Source organism: Miniopterus natalensis, chromosome 2, assembly GCF_054644295.1.
Source record: "Miniopterus natalensis isolate mMinNat1 chromosome 2, mMinNat1.hap1, whole genome shotgun sequence".
NCBI classification, from domain to species: domain Eukaryota; kingdom Metazoa; phylum Chordata; class Mammalia; order Chiroptera; family Miniopteridae; genus Miniopterus; species Miniopterus natalensis.
This window is the reverse complement of record NC_142082.1, coordinates 72,168,987-72,188,890: the sequence shown is the minus strand read 5'-3', so window position 1 is coordinate 72,188,890 and position 19,904 is coordinate 72,168,987. Positions and strand designations below refer to the sequence as shown.

The following is a 19,904-nucleotide window of genomic DNA, read 5'->3' as shown; positions in this document are numbered from 1 at the left end:
AAGTAATGCTTGTAAATGCAGGAGGAGCAGAGTGACTTTTCAAAGCTTTATCATCTTTTTTCTTCTTCCTTTTGTTCTCTTAATTTATTCTGCTGTGGCCCCGTGCAGACACATTCCATTTTTTATGTCTTCTGCCACCAACACCACCTTAATTAATTTTAAGCCAGGTATTACTCAGGTATTCCCGTCAGAGGGGCTTCAGTGGCAAGGCAGGGCCTCTCACTCACGGTATTAGAGATGTGTCCTCTCAGCCGTGATTTCCCTTTCATCCTGAGTAACTCATTTCTGTCATTTAGTGGGGTGGTGCTCTGCCGCTCTGTCCCTCGCTGGTTCTCTGTGCACCTGTCTTCTCCTGAGTTTAGATTTCTTCCCTCGTAGTTTGTATTTCTTATGCTACTCAGTTTATTTCAGGAAGGTTTTGGTAATGACCTAACTGTAAAGTCCATAAAAAAGCGGTCATGCTGAGTTTCTCTTTACAAATATAATGCCCCCCCCCCCCCCCCCCCCCCCAGTAATCCTCCTATTTATCATCTGGGGAGAAGGAAAAGCATGGGTTCCTGATGTAGTTTCTCCACCCTACATCTGATAACGTGAGCTCAGACTGACTTCAGAGAATCACCAGGTCATTTAAGGAGCACTCCCAGGTCTGGTCCTTTCCTCATGGGTCCTTGGGGCTCAGTTGATTAGACCCGACTTTCCAGCCAGCTTCTCTGCCCAGCTGGTGACTGACGTGTTTGATTTCAAGCCCACAATTTGCTGGCCATTTCTCATGTGAAACCCATGATTTGCTTTGGCTACATGGTCCACTCACAGTGAGAGCAAGATAGAATGCAATGATAGTGGGAATTTTGCTTTAGATACAAAATTTGGATTAGAATTACACTCAATTTTATCACTGCTGTTACAGCATGAGGACCGCAATATACAGTCTGTTAAAACCAGGAGGGCCATTAGTGGGCCCTAACTCAGCCCACTTATTTCCTAGTTTTAATCAAATAGGGAGGTTAAGTTGCTGAACTAAGCCCCCGCCCTTCCAGTCTCACCTCACTGCCCAGGGCTCCCAGTTCCCCATCCTCAAGTTCATACTCTGCCTCCTCATAGTTGCTTGCGCTCTGGGAATCTTTTCCTTTTACATTCATTTGTATCTGTCTCCTGTCTCCCTGGAAACATGAGTTGAGACACAGAGGCTATGATTTCCCCCTGACATGTTAAATAAGTGTTAGTTTCTTTTTTCTTCTGATGTTGGACTTGAAACTATTCTGATGCCTAAGACCAATCTTTTATGGCCAGTTTAGTAACTTCATATCCAACAAATATCTGAATAAATGAATGAAGAAAAGAACAAATTGTTGAGTCAGCACACACATTTTCTTTTTTTTAATCTTCACCCAAAAATATTTTTTCCATTGCTTTTCAGAGAGAGTGGAAGGGAGAGAGAGAGATTGATGTGAGAGAGACGCATAGACTGATTGCCTCTGGCACACACTCGACAGGGACCAGGGCTCGAGCCTGCAACCCACATATGTGCCCTTGACCAGAATCGAACCCTGGACCCTTCAGCCTGAGGGCTGACACTCTAACCACTGAGCCAGACCAGCTAGGGCCACCACACACGTTTTATTCTCAGTGTCTGAAAAGTCTGAACCAACTTCCCTGATTCTTAATCTTTGCTGCTTTCCCTATTTAGGCCCAAATAAATACTAATCTCATCTCACTGACTGAGTATAACTAGCTTTCTGATGAGACTTTGTAGAAGCTTAAGGATTGAGCTGGTCGTTCTATCTTTAAGGTGACAGGCGCTCTCTGCTGGTATTTCAGAGCCTAGAGAGTGCATCAGTCACCTACCTTATTCAGAGCAACCCCTGTGGCCCCAGGACTCAGAGAATGACTGCACCCTCAGGAAATAAGCCATAGAGTATTCACTTTTGTGGAATGTGTGTATATGCAGCCACCGGTGTTTCTATTCAGAACACCTTTCTACTATCCAGATGTTTTACAAGCCTTAATGATGTTTTCATTTGTACCATGCTTATTAACAAGCCAAGGCATAGAAAGAGTAGGTGAGGAGTCTCCAAACCAGACAGTACAGTGCTTAAAACTTCTTCCTAATTATTTTCCCTAATATTGAAAGTGAGAACATGTCAATCACACTCTTCAGTGCAAGACCCTAGAAGAGGTCAGGAAATAAGGACATTTTTCTAAGCAGTTCTGCTGTTCCCTTCCTCTTACTCTTCCTGCCAATGTTTGTAGTCAATGAAGCATTTCCATACATTCGGCCCCTATAAGCTTGAGCAGCAGAGCATATATAGAAAACTGTACTTATCAACCATACCTAGAACACTTACAAAGAGTAATCCCATGCTAGACCTGAAGCAAGTCTCATCATATTTCAAATGAGTGTTTTCATATTTTCTGATCACAACGAAATTTTTCGAAATCAGTGTCACAAATGATAACTAAAATAATCCTATATATTTGGAAATTTAAAAACATACATCTGAACCCCTAGGTCCAAAAAGAAGTCAGAATTGTAATTTTAAAATATTTAGAAGTAATTGATAATAAAAACACAGCATATCAAAACTTGGAGGATTCAACTGAAACAGAGCCTAGAGGAAAAATTAAAAATTTAAATGTCTGCTTTAGGTGAAGAGAAAATTGGAGTAAACATCCAACTCTTATTAATAAAGAATAAACACAAAGAAGGGAGGACAAATAAGGATAGAAATTACTAAAATAGCAAGCTGCCATGCAATAGAGATGATCAACACAGCCAAATGTTATTTATTCTAGAAGGCTAATAAAATTAAAAATCTCTGTCAACATTGATCACACAAAAAGAAAAAGATGTAATAAAAAATATTAAAAATGAAAATGAGGTGTAACTACAGATATGACAGAGATTAAGGCAATAGGAGAATATCAGGAATAGCTCTATCTTGACAAACTCTTAAACTTGAGTGATATAGACACATGATAACCTATAAGAAAAAAATACCTTATCAAAATTAAATCAGGAAGAAATTGAAAGCCTAAATGATCTCATTTTAAGAATTGAATTAGTACCTTAAAATCTTTCATCAAAGTGACAAGACTCAAGATGGCTTTACAGGGAAATTCAACCAAACATTCAAGGAAGATTATGCCAATCTTTTATGACACCATTCAGAGACTAGAAAAGAAGGAAGCTTGTACCAACTCATTCATAAGGCTAGTATTTAAACATGATATCAAAACAGGATAAGGGCAGTAATAAAAGGGAGGAGGGGCAGAAATCACTTATGAAGACAGATTTAAAATTCTTTTTTAAAAAAGCTAATTTATTCTCTTAATGTGTAAACCACCAAATTGGATTTATTCCAACAATGCAAGGTTGGTTCAACATTACAAAAGCCTGTTAATATAATGTATCCCATTAACATGTTAAGCCAGATTAATACAGTCATTTTAATTGGCTACAGAATACTCATTCATGATCTAAAACTAAAACAACTAAAGGAAAATGAGGCTTTAAACCACTTGGAATAAAAGAGAACTTATCCTGTTAAAGATTATCCATAGTGAAGTGAGTGGCAAAACCATTTATTATTTTTTTAACTTTCCCAGTGTAATCCTGATATGATCCTTTTAATCCTGGTACAATTACTTGGACTAGAATGTAACTGCTTAGCATAATTTTCTCCAGGTCCATCCATACTGTCCCAAAGGGTACAAGATTTTTTCTTCTTTACAGCTGCATAGTATTCCATGGTATATATGTCCCCCTGGAGGAGGAGAGAGTAACCAAAGAATTTATATGCATATATGCACAACCCAAGGACACGGACAATGGTGGGGAGAGGGACTGGGGAGGGGGATGGGACAGGGTAGAATGGGTCATTGGGGAGAAAAAGGGACATCTGTAATATTTTAAACAAAAAATTTAAAAAAAAAGAATGTAACTGCTTTACATCACTTGCTTTGTATCATGATTTACATGATTTGTCATTTGAAAACAAAAAAAAAGATGGCTGCACAAAGTCTACTAGCAGACCCTAAAATTGTGGTTTCCCTCTCCTTTCCTTTTGAACAATTAAAAGTCAACACTAACCTTGGTATTACTCCCTATTTAACTAGCTACATATCACAGGTGATTATCTTAACCGTGCCATCATTGTTAGGAGCCAGCCTTTCAGCTGATTTCAGCAAAACATGTGATTGAAATTTTCACTAAAGGACATGGGTAGCCTTCCACATATAATTTAAAATGCATGCAGTTGCTCATTATGAGTGGGGGCATTGCTGAGGTTGGAGGAACACTTCATCATAGGGTAACTTGACATAATCATTAAGCATAAAGCTGCAGCTCTAATTTTTATACCTTGGGAGCCTTTTTTTTTTTTTTTTTTTCCTGTTATCATTCATGACCATCCTGACACCATTTATTGTAAAGGGCTTGAGTAATCCAGCTCACTTCTTTAATGCCTTCTATATTTAATGTTTCTGAAGCAGGGAATATTGGTTTAAAATGGTAATTTTCTGCTTGCACTTTTGAGATCTATGCAAGCTGGGCAGTGCTCTATTTTATTTTACCAAATAGACCTCAGCCCCAGATATTAAGAGTATTTGCAAAGGCACTATTTGTTGAGGTTTCCTTTTGCTGCTGCTGCTGCTGCTGCTATTGTTGTATTTTCTTAAAGACAATCTGCATTTCAGAGACAGGGTAAACCTAAGATAGTCCAGAGGCTACATAGCTGCCACAGGGCATGCCTGCAGGGGAGTGAGGCCGCTCAGGGAAGCTGGTTTTATCTGCTGTGGCCCTCACCTGTCCATCCCGGGCTTAGAATAGGGAACAGGTGAACTTGGAATCTCCAGGAGGTTATGATACTCCTAAAATGTGGGGTTCCAGACCAACCTACGTGTATTAAAATAATAGACACTTTGGGGGAACAAGCAGATGTGGTCTGCCTTACACCTCTCCTGTGATAGATGAATGTGCCCATTTATTTGCAGAGCTTGTTCCAGAGGCACCTGAAGATTCAGTGCCAATCAGTTGAGGGGCTCTTCTCTCCTCCCTGCCCCTAGATGTCAGAGTCTCCTAGTCATAACAGCGTGAACTTGCATTTACAAAGAAAAATTGGGAATATTGTAATCGTTGAATTAGCTTTACTAAAGCTCTGCCGTTAATCAGGAGTTAAGTAACATGGGCGATAAAGGCCTTCCAGGCCGACAATACAGAAAGTTTTCCATCCTTAGACATCTGTGGCTGATATAGAGGCAAAACTCTCAGCTGTATTTCCTCTTTATCTGCACAACTTGTTTGATCATTAGGACTTTCTCGCCGTTATGATTCAACTATAAGCTCTCAAGACCCCAAAACCTTCGTATTCTATAACCATTAAGTCTAAAGCTGCTTTCCTAAAGCTGCAGCCCAGGAAGTCAGGGATGGCGGTGTATCCAGTTAACGGTGCTAGGATGAGCTTGGTCCAGCTCTCCGGGGGCCCCCTGAGCAAGGCCGGATCACTTTGTATAAGCCGCCTCCAAAGAATGCCACAGGATTTTGGTTAAAAGTCATCCAAAAGGGGTTTTCTAGCTATAAGCTCTGATCATGACTGGGTTATAAACCCTGCAAAGAAAGAACAAATCTCTCTTGGGCTTTGGGCCACAATACAAGACCCAGCTGCTCAATCAGGTTCTTGTTTGAAGTAAATGGGCCGACCTGGCTGGAAAGCATGTTAATATTTTAAATTTCTACATTACCAGCTGTACATGTGCCCAGAGGCCAGGGTGATGACTACCTCATATAGCTGCAAAAAAGAAAATGATAAGAATAAATAAATCCCAGCAAATTGGATTATCATTTGCACTGGATTTGCCAGCACAGGCAGTGCAGAGAATATCGCTGATATGTATACCCACTTCAGCAAGGCATTTGACACCATCTCTTGTGAATTGCATGAATGGTGTTAATTCAAGCTGGCCCTCCCTGTGCTTTGAAAATTGGCAGAAGGAAGGCAACCAGCATGGCTAGGGTGAGGCTCAACAACAGACCTTTTTCTCTCTGAATATTAATCCCCAGTAGTGCCTGCTCATGCCAGTTAAAAGTCACTTGACCTTGCTGGGTCTTAATCTCTCCTTTTTTTGCAAAGAGGATAATGATGCAGTTTCCTTTAACTTGGACCCTTTGCCAGCCAAGGAGCCTCACATACTTAATTGATGTTCTTTAGTCTCACAATATCCCGCTGGTGCTGGGAGTATTGTTAACTTTATTTAACATGCGAAGAAAGTAAGAAAACAGGAAGCTGAAATGACCCTGCAAATCACACAATTAAAAAAAAATCATCTGAAGAAGAGAAAATGGATTTTAGAGCCTTCCAAACCACTTTTGCATCTTCTCTTCCCGCGTTCAGCATTCAAGAAGTTGTTATATTGCTTTGCAAATGATAAACTGTTCTCAAGAGACAGTTGTGAGGGAAAAGAGGAGACCAGAGCAGTAAGGTGGCTTGCTCAAGGTCACAGAGCAAGTCATGTTGACCTTCAAAATTATGACTTGTGGCTTCCCCTCCCCCCTTTGACCAATTCTTGGCTATATTTCTTTTTGTAATAAGGTTGCCTTATCGGGGTATAGTGTATCATGACTCCATTGGATTATACAAAAGCTAAAAAAGTATATGACTTTTGCTAGTCTCTCCCAGTAGGATATTCAGGTAAGAAAAATGCTCTCTAAAGCCATGTCTGTTAAAAGAGCGGCCCCTCTCCCAATTCAGAAGGCCCCTCTCCTGCTCAGTTCCTGGGCTGCCTGCCAGGGGTGTGCCTAGTGTCATTTGGCACTCGGAGAGGATCCTTTTGTAAATGTCCTCCTCCTCTAAAGAACAAAATTATTTGCAGTAATAATCATGAAATGAAAATAATAATGGCCAAGAAGGAAATTCAGGCAGTGAAATTTTTCTTATATTGAATTTTACATATAACTATGCCTATAAAAAATAAATAAAATAGTAGAGTGAAAGGGAAAAAAAATCACAACTATCTATGCAATATTTTTTTTTAAATCCACCTAACAGTTTGAACTTTGATCCTTTGATTATAGTTAATATAACACAGTATGTAAATAATTGTTCAGTAAATAAGTGAATTTTAATAAAACCTATACAAAAGGTACAATTTAGGCAACTACTCATTGTACCACTGATACAAACATTTTCTTGATTTGTTCTTTCCATTTTTTTAAATATTAAAATTTAGTAAAAATATTTTATATATAAAAATTTGCACTTAGCAACCAAAAATAATGCAACTCGTGGTTCTCAGTGTTTCACTGTTTTAAGTTTTAAATGTTAACTTATCTAAGAGGTCCTGTGGAATGAATTGAAGCAACTCAAGTTCTAGTTCTGAGTCTTTGCAATAACTGTGCTATCATTGTTTATTTCAGATCTACTGTAGAAATGTAGGAATATATGTAAGGGTTGGGGATACTGTACCTAAAACAAGCTCAAATGATTCTAAATCCAAAAACTCCTTGTGTGTGTTTATGGGGCGAGGGGGATTGGGCATAGGAGCAAGCTCCCACCTTAAGCTCCCAGACCCTTGAAAACACTTACTTCTACTTTTTTCATCAGTTTCCCAGAACTGCCCAGGCTCCCAGGGCACAGATATACATGACCCCAGAGGACAAGCCCAGTCAGGCCAGCACTTGGGCTGTGGGCTCTGGCTGACATTAGGATCTTAACAGCAGGTCAGGGAACAGGGCCAAGCTCCAGGCGTCTCTAGGCTGTAAATGAAGCCTGATCCCATCACGAGCAAGAGATTGCCTTTCTGCCTAGCAATGAGGATGGCATTTAAAATTCAATATCAGAAAAGATATTGACGAGATTAAGGGCCTGAAGGAATTGATTTATGAGGAAAGACCCAAGGAATTAAATATGTATAGCCTGGTGTAATAGGATATTAGGCTGCGAGCACAATTTCATTTCTATGATCCAGTGTTCCTGTTATCAGTCATCTGAATGGTGGAGTTCTCTCCCAGAGATGTTTCTCCCCAGGGGTCACGGTGCTGGCGGCAGAGATGCAGGTGCCAGGAATGATAAACCGGGCCACAGGCTTGGTTACCCCTGTATCTCGCCCTAAATTGAAGTGCAGTTTCATCCCCAGGTGGAAGTAGATGACATTTTAAACTAGAATAGATCTTGAGTAGCCTTACCACCTCCTGTGACAAGAAAATTTAAGCTAGTTCAATTCCATCTTTTTTTCCCAAGGAGAAAAGTGAACCTTGTAGGTTCCAGGTGGTAAATGAGTATCCTTTCCTCGACTGTTCGATGTGTTTGCCTTTAGGCAAAGCCTTGCTCTTGAGTTATAATAATAGCCCTTGATTTTTTGCACCTCAGACTTCCCCTGACAGTCAGGTTGGGCTCGGGATTGGCAGCGTGAGACGTAAAACAGACACAGGCGGACCTCGTCGGCAGAACCTAAGGCTGAGTGGCCCAAGTGGTTCTGAAGTCAGTGAGAGCCGGAACAGGACCGAGGAGGCGGAGGCCCTTGAGAGTGCAGGCAAGGAAAGAAGCAGTGAGCTGTGGGTTTGGGCAGCAGGATCTCACCGAGGGAAGCAGCAAGACAAGGGAACCGCGCCTGGCAGAGCCGGGGCTCAGGCCGCAGGCTGAAACACACGCAGAATTGAGGTTGGAGACGAGGTGCATAGACAGGCTGCTGCCACGTAGACCTGCCGTTAAAACAGCCCATCCAGACACAGTCACATCCACCATGGCCTTTGGTAGGCAGTTCTCTTTGGACATCCCTGGACCTCATTTCCTTAGGTGGTATTCGACTGGCCTTAAATGCATAGCCCACTGACGGGGCATCTGGTTTATAGCAAAGTTATAGAGGTGGAATAACATTTATTAAAACCGAATCAACCAAAAATACATTGACTTGATGACACTCCATGGGTTCACATGTTTCCACACTTCTATTCATGAATATTCAGTTTCTAACAAGTGGAACAAATTCTCTTTCAAAATGGATCTCCTGAACCCATTTTCCTAACACCTAAGCTGATCCCCAAAAATCTCCTAGGGAAACTACACTGGTTAATGTCATTATTAGAGCATTTTGTGCCACCTTAAATTAGTTATAATTTGTATATTAGTCAGCATCTGGAGGACAGGCTACTTAGAGCCCGTTTCCTTATATCGTCCATACTATCTAGCCCAGCACTGTGTATGTAGTAGCTCAGTGTTGATTGAAGGAATGAATGAATTATTTATTGATTGACCAAATGAATTGATCAATAAGTGAATATCAGCACATTCTTTCAAAAGAACTGAACATAGCGTCAAGCACGGGGAAAATCCTGAAGTGAGGGGAAGATGGAAAGAGAAAAAATAAGCATGCACGCACATGTGTCTGTGTGTGTATGAAGGTGTCAGTCACTATCAGTATATATCTACCTGGTGGCAGGAGTTTACCTTACCTGTCACCAACCTAAATTTAGAAAACCTATTTCTCCACCACCATGCATGACATAAAAATCTGTTCCATTTAGGGGTCCTCTCTATTTAATGCCAACCATCACCTCCATCCCCCACCCACCCACCAGTCCTGCCAAAGATTCCTGAGTTATCACAATTCCCTGAATGTCAGCTTATAATGAGATGCTGCTGGTGTACTTCATATAGTGTATTTGCACTGTAATCTGTTATTTTCATGAGATCGAACTGTGTATAATCTGTTAGCTATATAAAAACTTCACCTTGGTAATGAAATTGTAAAATTTAAGAAAAAAAGCAAAGGGGGGGTGTTACAGTTATAAACCCACCACACCACATGCAGATGTGTGCGCAAAAGCACTTCGCCAGCAGCCCAGCTCTTCAAGGAAATGGTGAGTACCTAGGTAGAAGTCATAGCTAGGAGGATTTTAAGTTTGGCATGTCCTGATTTTCATTTCAAATTGAGAGTACAGTGTCGTTGCCAGGGTAGAAATCATAGTTTGAAGCAGGAAAATTAAGTTGTTCACGTGGTAGGCCTCTCCCCGACATGTGGCCTTGGGTACATGACTTAACCTCTGTGTGCCTATGATTCGCCCATCTGTAAAAATGGAAATGTGACCTCACTTATTCTGGGGCTCCAGATAACATTTGTAATGCTCTTTGAATTTGTCAGAGAGAAAGACCCATTACACACTGAAGTCTGCATCCCCAAAGAGCATTACAAATGATCCTATTAAGTCACTGGCCTGGAAATATCAAGATGTATCAGGTACGGCATCTATTTACCTGTTATTGTCCACCAGAGTGCTTGCACTTGATTGGCATGTGGGTAATTGCCTAATTGGAACACACTAGATTGTAACCACCAAAAAATGTAATAGTGCATCTGTTTAATGCCATACTCTCCAATGTTAAATTAAAATTATGCTGCAGTCAGCCAATCCAACCGAGAGACTCTTCTGATTAAGTTCTAGCTGCCTGTGAACTTCTGTAATTGAGGCACTTTGGTACTTAAACATTCACACTAGAAAGAATATTACACAGGCTCATAAATTTCAAGTGAAAGGGACCAGAAAGACTGACAAGTTTTCTAGTTGAGGACTACCACGTTATTTTTATAGGACATCTAGTCCAATGAAAAGGAGCAGTTTTGAATCGCCACTGTTTCGAATACATAAATTTTAGATTGACGAGCTTATGCTTTGTAAACAAAAGAAAGCATTAATTTTGAAGAATGCAGAAAACAGTCTAGGGGTATTGATTTTATTTTTCCTCCAGCGGTAGTTTTGTTATTTTTATTATTTTTTTTTTTTATGGTGGAACATGAGAAAGAAATTACATAATTATATATTCATTGACTGGATTTCCTTAGCCTTTTAAGAAATATTCCCCTGGAGATTAAGAAAGACATCTGAAACTGCCAGAGTAATCAATCAAAATGTCTGAAATGCTATTTGCCTCTGAAAGCTTCATATGTCTATATATTACTATGTCTAGAACAATAAATTAATCAGTAATAGATCCTCAGGTAGTTTTTGTTACTGTGGTTGTTTTGGTTTTTGTCTATATGCATGTGGTTTTCTTTTTTGTTTTTGCTAGATCATGGCTTAATCCTATAGAAGTGGGAGAAATCAGAGCTAGTATTCATTCATCGATTCACTCACTCGTTCATCACCTACTATGTGTTAGAGATAACCCAATCATTGATCCAATCATTGGTGGGCGTCGTCAGGTTGGGGAATATCTATGAAATGTAATATACCATATCAGGTGCTTTGGGAGTACAGAAGTGCTTGGGTGATTGGATGAGGCCTTTATAGAAGAAGAACCTAAGTGCACTGCCTGCAGTCAGCAGGTTCTGTCCTGGAGAAGGGCACCAGGCCAAGTGGGCGAGTGGGAATGAAATCAAGCCCAACTTCACCACCTAACCACACGCTCTTGTGGGAAATTGTGTCCCCCTAAAGGATGGGACTCTTTTCTGTTGTATAAAGTCATTGTATGGGTTGGTGTTAGCTCAAACTCATTCTTTACGTTGGCTTAAAAAATGAATAGCAAACTTCCAGGCCTAATTCTGGTAGTGAGTTTGTCAGAGAGTGATGAAAGGACCTGGTATTTCTGGGGAAGGACAAGAAGGTCAGTAGTTTGGATTTTATCCAGTAGAGGTTGGGGAACCAACGGTATTTTTTAAGGTTGGGAACACTTTCATTCTTAGATGGCAGTTCTCCCCGCAGTGTAGAGTGAAGGACAGGGGCAACCAGCAGATCCTTGGTTGCCTTAACCATGACAGCCAAGGTGGATGGAGAGAAGGCAGAGTGACAGGCAGAGAGGCGGTGAGGGTGATGAAAGAGCAGGGTTTGACTTCAAGGTTTTAATTCTAGATTCCACAGTAATAGATTTAGGCCAGGGGTGGGGGGATGGAGATAATAGGCAGGTTTGAAACAGTGTCTAGTGGGTAGTAGGAATGAGGTGGAGACTGTAATGTCAGCTTTGTGAAGCATAGGTGGGTGAGAGGTGTACTTGAGGCCATGGGTGTGACTAGGGTCCCCTGAAGAGAGCGTGTCCGATAGAGAAAACAGAACCTGGTGTTTAGTTGGAAGTTAGAAAAGCATTGGTGATTTTCTAAAGTGAAAACAGTTTGAGTAGGGTACTGGGATGGAAAGCACATTGTAGTAGTATGAGGATTAAATGAGCATGAAAGGAAACAGGTTTTCATCCCATCTGCACCTTAGAATTATCTGTGAAGGGGTTTTGCTATTTACTTTGTTAGTATTTTTTTATTCTTTTAAATTAATTTATTTTCTGCCCTGCCGGGCATGGCTCAGCGGTTGAACATCGACCTAGGATCCGGGAGATTGAGGTTCGATTCCCGGTCAGGGCCCATGACTAGGCTGTGGGCTCATTCCCAGTGGGAGGTGTGCAGGAGACAGCCGATCCGTGATGACCCTCATCATTGATGTTTCTATCTCACTCTCTCCCTCTCCCTTCCTCTCTCTGAAATCAATAAAGATATATTTTTTAAAAATAATTATTTGTTTATTTTCTAATTACAGATGACATATAATATTAGTTTCAGGCGTACAAACATAGTGATGAGACATATACATGTATATCTTATGAAGTGATTACCATGAGTCTAATACCCATCTGACATCGTTATTACAGTATTATTGACTGTATTCCCTGTGCTATACGTTACATCCCCATGACTGTTCTTTACCAATTTTTACTTCTGAATCCCTTCACCTTTTCAACCATCTCCCCAATCCCCTTCCCATCTGGCGACCATCAACTTGTTTTTTGTATCTATGAGTTTGTTTTTGTTTTGTTTGTTTGTTTATCCTGGGTTTTAAGATTCCACATATAAGTGAAGTCATATGTAAAGTTTTTTATTAAAAGCATAGTCGCCTGGGTCACACCTCTAGATACTCTGAGTTAATTTGTCTTCTATGGGGCCCACAAAGCAGTATTTTAAAAATTCCTCCAGCTTTAAAAACCACTACCCTTGACTATTCTTTTAAGAAGTATAAATAGCCCTGGCCAGTGTAGCTTGGTTGGTTGGAGCGTCATCCCATGCACCGAAGAGTGGCGGGTTCGATCCCTGCTCAGAGCACATACCCAGGATGTGGGTTCAATCCCCAGTGAGAGCGAGTACGGGAAGCAACCTATTGATGTCTCTCTCTCTCTCCCCCTTTCTTTCTCTCTCGCCCCCTTACTCTCTCCAAAATGAGTTTTTAAAAAAAGCATATCCTTGGGCGAAGAAAAAAAAATTTAGAGAAGTATAAATAAACTTCAGCAGTAGCAAGCTATAATGAGATGCTTAAAGTCACAGGGAGTCAGAGAAGTACAAAAATTTAAAGGATGAAGAATATATTATTAGACTGACAAAAATAGAAAGTTGGATAATGCTAAGTGTTTGTGTGGGTGTGGGACACAGTAATTCTTACCTGCTACCAGTGGGTGGGTAGACTGGTACAGCCATTCTGTGGAGCAGCTTCGGCTAAATGACTCCTTAGGCACGGCCTGTGCACCAGCAGTGCCACTGCTGGAATTGTGCCAGGGGGTTCTCCCCAGTTCCACTAGGGAACGTGCACTAGCGTGTGCCCTTGTAACCTGGGGTAGGGGAGGGAGAAGAGAGGACAGTCTGAGTGGCCTTCACTGGGAGAGTGCATTAGGCATAACCGGGTGGACGCACTCCACAGCATATTATGCAGCCTCAGCAGCAATAGATTACATATACAGGATGGGGCAAAAGTAGGTGTATAGTTGCGAGTAAGCACAACAGAATTTATTCTTGTATTATTGTTTAGGTATTATTTTCCATATGAACAACTATAAAATTACTTTTGCCGCACCCTGTATACATATTAGCATGGATGGACCTTAAAAAGATAATGCTTAGCAAATAAGAAATGTGGCAATATCACTTACATAAAAATGCATACTCAAGTAATAATATATATTTCTGAAAAACACATTCAAATAAAAAAGATAGAAACCATTGGAAGTGATCGCCTCTTCTGAGAAGAAAAGGAAGTGGGAATGAGAGAGAAGACATTTTATTTAAAAAGTGTGATACCAGGAAAGAATGAGACAGGATAGAAGCTTGAAACTGGTAAGAGAGGCCCAGGGAGAGGGGTATGTGTGTGTGTGGGTTTAATTTTTTTAAATGTTAATTATTAACTATGGTACAATTTGTTTGTATAACATAAAATTGACCATCTTACCCATTTTAAGTGTAGTCTAGTCGTGTTAAGTACATTCACACTGGGTTTTTAATGCTATTATTGACTATATTCCCTCTGCTGCACGTTACATCCTCGTGACTGTGCGTGTGTTTTAATAGAATGAAGAAGTGTTATAACTGTGTGGCTGGAATGGCAGGCTCTAATGGGAGTTCTCACCTTCCCTCTTCTTCATTCACAGTGTTGGTAATAATAGCTGAGAGTTATATCCAAGTAGTATTCTTTTCTTTTTCCTTTCCCCAAGCTTAATCAAGTTCTTCTAATTTCCCCCCCTCATTTCAAAGCAGTGTATGCTCCTTAGAGACAGAACAGAAAATTATAAGCAAAACTAACAGAAAGATCCTTAGACCCACTCATCCAGAAATAGTATCCAGGTCCTTTTCTATGAAAACGTTGCAGTTCAGTGAAACCTTTTGTAACCTGAACTTTTTGTGCAGGGAACAGTGTATGATACGCTGCTTCTGTGTCCTGAGACATTTGTGCAGCTCTGTGTTTAATGGCTGCATAGTTTTGCATTGTTCAGATGCGCCATCATTCATGCAGCGAGCCCCTGCTTGCTGAACAGTGCTCGTTCTAAATTTTGCTATTACAAGTGCCCAGGGAACAAACGTAAGCTACCTACCTTTGAAGATAATTTCTTGCCCTTCAACGTGGCTCTTTTTTTAAGGAGCTTTAAGGATTGCATCTGAAATTGTCCAGTGATGTAAAAATGTACTGGGCATTGCCTGGCCGGAGCGGCTCAGTTGGTTGGAACGCAGTCCGTGCACCGAGGGGCTGCTGGTTTGAGTCCTGGTCGGAGCACATCCCTGGGTTGCGAGTTTGATCCCCAGTCGGGGAGCGTGCAGAAGGGAACCGGTCAGCGTTCCTCTCTCCCTCTCTCCCCCCCCTTCCTTTCTCTAAGCATGTCCTTAGATGAAGATTAAAAAAAAAAAGTACTTGTCACCATCAGTCTGAGCACCAGACCCCTTCTGAACTGTTCTGGACCAGCCATGAGTGAGGATGAAGGGACAGGGCCATTCCCCACTGTTCGGAAACTGTCACTTTAGGTACTTGTCGTGGTCCCAAAGTACAAGATGGGCCGGGCCTCCTGGTTCCTGTACCTCGGTCAGTCTGCGCAATTAAATCACGTCAAGTGTTAAGGGAGTCAGTGTGGGATGTGTGGATTACCTCACATGCGGGCGGCTGGTGACCTAGGAGGCACTGAGTTTTTAGGAAATTGCAAGGAAATAATTTTATGCGAGGGGACCAAAGTAAGCTCTTTAATTTATATCCAGTGCCGGAGTAGGGAACAGAGCGAGCAAGTCCAAGAGAAAACAGTCTGTTCTTCTGAATACTTACTACCCCTCAACATGCCCCAAAACTAGTGGTTTTGAAGATTTAATTTAATCCTTTCCATTGGTAGGTTTAAGCATCAGAAATCAAATGCCAGTGTTTATTCAGGCCTTTTAGTTAGGAACTGGCCAGGCAGCTCCGCAGCCAGTTTGTCAAGGCCCCAAAGAAGCAGGAAAACAGATATTTTCATATCGTTAGGGTGGCATCTGTTATGTACAGTGGCAGAAGAAATGTACTTGTCTTTTTTAAACTCGTCCTTTGTTGTCAAGAAGCTTTGAGTAGACATAGCTGTTCCCAGAGCCTGTTCTGAAGCTCCTGACCGTTCTCCAGCCTGGGTGTGTATTAACATACAACCACGTTCCAGAGAATTAGTGCCGGGCAGCCCTGTGCTTTGGCAGACAAGGCGAGCCAGCCTCCGCATGCGTTACAGTTGAGAGGGCAAGAGAAGCTCAAGGTTTACAAAATCCCTTCAGTGGCCCGGCTTAAAAATAGCAGTGCAGGCCATAGCTTAGTGTTTTGACGGCTTATATCAGCAGTTTTCTCGGCTGATATATTGATTGCAGTTTGGACTTCAGTCCTGCTGATCTAACAAAACATCACTGTCATAACAGAGTAAAAGGATCCCTCGTGGCCCCAGTCACCTAGTGAAATAGCTTTACTGTCATATGTAAAATGAAGTAATCTTGGACAGGATGACCAATAACATATTTTTTATTTTTTATTTCTTTTACCAATATGTCGTTTATTAACACCATTCTACATATTTTCACAAATATGCATTTGTTAAAAGGCATATAATGGTGCCTTCACAAACTACAACAAACTTGTTTTATTCTGCAGCAATATCACAAGCAGCCTAATAACATATCCTAGACTACAATACTTGTTACACTCAGTTGGCGGAGGAGAGGAACACACATAAAAGTTAATTGAAGATGGACTAAGCTTTAAGACGTGTAAAAATCTCATGTTTTTGAATGTCTTACAATCACCTGGCCTTCAGTCCTACTTACCCTAAATGTCCTTTAACTTCACAGCAACTGCTGACCATCCAGGAGGAGCTAAACAACAAAAAATCAGAGTTGGAACAAGCAAAGGAAGAGCAGTCTCACACACAGGCATTACTTAAAGTCCTCCAGGAACAAGTAAGTGACCAGTAAGCAGTAGCTCTGCTTGGTAACCTCCTTCAAACATGGGCTCGAGTCTCGCTGGTGCAGGGCACACACTTATGACTGAAATTAACCTGTGGTGCAGTTAGCCTGCACCTTGCCCAGCCTCCTAGCAGCCTTGCTATGTGGAATTTAAAATCTCACTCCCAGCACCTCTATTCTCACTCTTAGATACCTATTTTGACTACCCAAGCCCACCAGTGATGTGTAAAAAGTTTCTTCCAGAAGACAAATGAATTTTGATAAAATTTTAAAATATTGACAGTGCAGATATATTTCCAAGCAAGCAGCTAGTTTCCTCTTAAGCCTAGTAGTGAGGCAAATGAGTTTAGCATAACCCATGGTGCTCTTGCAGACATGTGCATAAGAAGGGCTGATTCATAGCAACATTTAAAAAATGCCCTCCCTGTGCATCAGGGCGCCGATCTTACCACAGTGAGCAGCAAACCTTTTACATGCAGTGTGTAAATCTCATCATTTCATCCTGGCTCTCTTTGATACTAAAGTGTGGCCTGACATTGATAAGTGGATTTGAAAGTGCTGCCTTACAGCCGGGTAAGATGAATGGCTCGGCCACAGGGGGAGTCTAAGCCCAGTATCTGCACAGAGGAGCCAGGAGCCAGGAGAGCTCTTGAAACGTTTCCGTGTTTGGGCCTGCACATGATGCCCATGATGTTATACACGGTAACTGGGAGGGGAAATCACATAGAGTGACTCCAACCCTAACCAAATTTAAGCTGTTTTAAGTTTTTAACTTACAGTGGTTTATGAAAACATTATTTGTATAGTATAAGTAACTGCAAGTGTGACATTTTAAAAAATATGAAGTTGGGAGAGTGTGACCCTGGTCAGCTGTGACTCAGTCACTTTAAAAGTGCTTATTTTTTAATGGTTTGGGATCAAGAAATATATTTTAGTTACTTTCCCCTGAAAGTATAAGTGATTTGTGAGGGAAAAGTAAAGGTGTTAGATACTTCATAAGCTTTTATAGCTTTGGATGAAGATGCTTTATAAAACAAATCATTACCTCTATATAATTAATATATATTCAGTAACTTAGACTGAGGCTGAATCTGCATGCTTTTGGATAAGTTATATTGAGCTGAAAAATATTGTTTACTAAATTCACATAGCCGACTGTCTCAGAGACCCGCAGTCACTGATCTTTCCTCCTTTGCGTTATTAAGACTCTCAGCAAAGTGCAGCTGATTTGGTTCAAATTTGCTCTTGATCAAACGGCACAGCTCTGACCTTCATTGTTCACAATCCTGTGCTTGCACATGTGCGGTCTCTCTGAGCGCCTCAGATCCTTTATTTTGATGTGAAGTCCAAAGCCCAGTTTTGCAGACAGTATTGCCATAGTCCTGTAGGGTGTGCACTGTTAGAGCAAAGCACGGACACAGTCGCTGGCGAAGCATCACACTTCCCTCTCCATTACCTAAAGAGTAAATGGGAATGTGAGGAACATTAGAACCACCAAAATCGTTAAAACCTGGGAAATACACCTGGAAAGAAAGCGGTTTAAATCTGCAGTACTGTTTACATGGGATGGTCTTTTCAAGCAAAGGCGCTGAGAATATTTAAGCCTGAGCAGGCCCACAGCAGCCAAATGCACTCAGGTGCCGTTGCCACACCAGGCTATTTTCCTGGAGCGCCTGTCACCCTTGCCGAATGCCACATGCAGTGGACATGTTCCTTTAATCTTGCAGCCACCCACCTACTCACTCAGAGACGTACACTTAAAAACACACATCTACCTCCACAAGCCTTGCCTTCCGAGACTTTCTTTTGGTTTGTGTAGACTAACTACATGATTTTTTTTTTTCTAAATATATCCTTATTGATTTCAGGGAGAGGAAGAGAGAGGGAGAGAGAGATAGAAACATCAATGATGAGAGAGTCATTGATCAACTGCCTCCTGCACGCCCCCAACTGTGGATCGAGCCCACAACCCGGGCATGTCCCCTGACCAGAATCCAGCCGTCATCTCCTGGATCCTAGGTCGATGCTCAACCGCTGAGCCACGCCTGGCGGGTCCTAACTACATGATTTTGATTATTTGGTCTGGTGTCTTTCTTTGACACACACACACACGAAAAAATAGACCCTCTCTGAACACTTGGAATTTTGCCATTCAGAGTTACTGCCACTTGCTGGGAACCCTGAAAAGAAAGACTAGGTTGTGAGGGCAGACCCTTCCAGTCAGCAGCCACCCTCTCCAGGGAAGGCAGGCTCGTTCCCTGCGATCCCTGTTTGCTGAGATGCAGCTTCTCCAGGTCCCTCCAGGCCCCACTGCCTCCTGCCTCTCATCTCCTTTACAAAGGTGTAGCGTCTGATGCCTGGAGCTTGTTCACAGGCCCAGGTATCAGGAGGCACGATGTTCAGTCTCTCCATCTGGAGGCGTGGAGCAGCGAGGGGAGAGCAGGGAGCAGGCCAGGGAGGGAAGGGGAGCCTGCAGGAGGGAGGCGTGGAGGGAGGCGTGACCTGTGGTCGTCCTGCTGAAGAGAGCAAGGGGGCAAGCACGCTGGTGGCAGGGACACATGAAAGCAGATGCGAGGCAGAGTTAAAGAACATGACAAGGAAGATGGAGTTTACTTAAAGGGGCCAAGGAGAGCAAGGGGCACATTTATGCCAGTAAGGTGTAAAGGTGGAGCATTTTTTTTTTTTTTAAATATATCTTTATTGATTTCAGAGAGAGGAAAGGAAAGGGAGAGAGAGAGACAGAAACATCAATGATTTGAGAGTCATTGATCGGCTGCAGCCCGCAACCCGGGCATGTGCCCTGACCGGGAATCGAACCCCGATCGCCTGGATCTCAGGTCGACGCTCAACCGCTGAGCCATGCCCGGCCGGGCAAGGTGGAGTATTTTAACCACATAGTCCTGTACTCCCGCTGAAAAATAGCAAACCCTTCTGAGCTAACCCCACTGCAGCTGACAGAGGCGCGAGTTGCAGGCCGCAGGGTGGGTGAGCAGGGAGCTGGCGGAGAGGAAGGTGAGCAGCTCCTGCAGCAGGACAGCCTCGGATGGGAAAAGGCCGAGGGGGCTTGCGCCCTTTGTGCCACTGATAAGCGACGGTATTTGCATCACTGTGTGCCCATTTCTTTACATACAGTCACACATTGCCTGTGCTCCCGTATGCTTGTTGTGTGTAGAAACATCGATGACGTAGCCCCGAGGAACCGTGGGCAGAACTTTTTT

The 19,904-nt window shown here is 42.1% G+C and overlaps 1 protein-coding gene across 1 annotated transcript in view; it reads left to right on the top strand.

Moving 5' to 3' along the window:
* Positions 1 to 19,904, top strand: part of ENOX1 (ecto-NOX disulfide-thiol exchanger 1) — a 223,128-nt gene that overhangs the window by 147,073 nt on the left and 56,151 nt on the right. Inside the window, exon 11 of the mRNA XM_016205373.2 lies at positions 16,573 to 16,680. Within this exon, the coding sequence (XP_016060859.2) occupies positions 16,573 to 16,680 (108 nt within the window). The remainder of the gene's footprint in view (positions 1 to 16,572; positions 16,681 to 19,904) is intronic.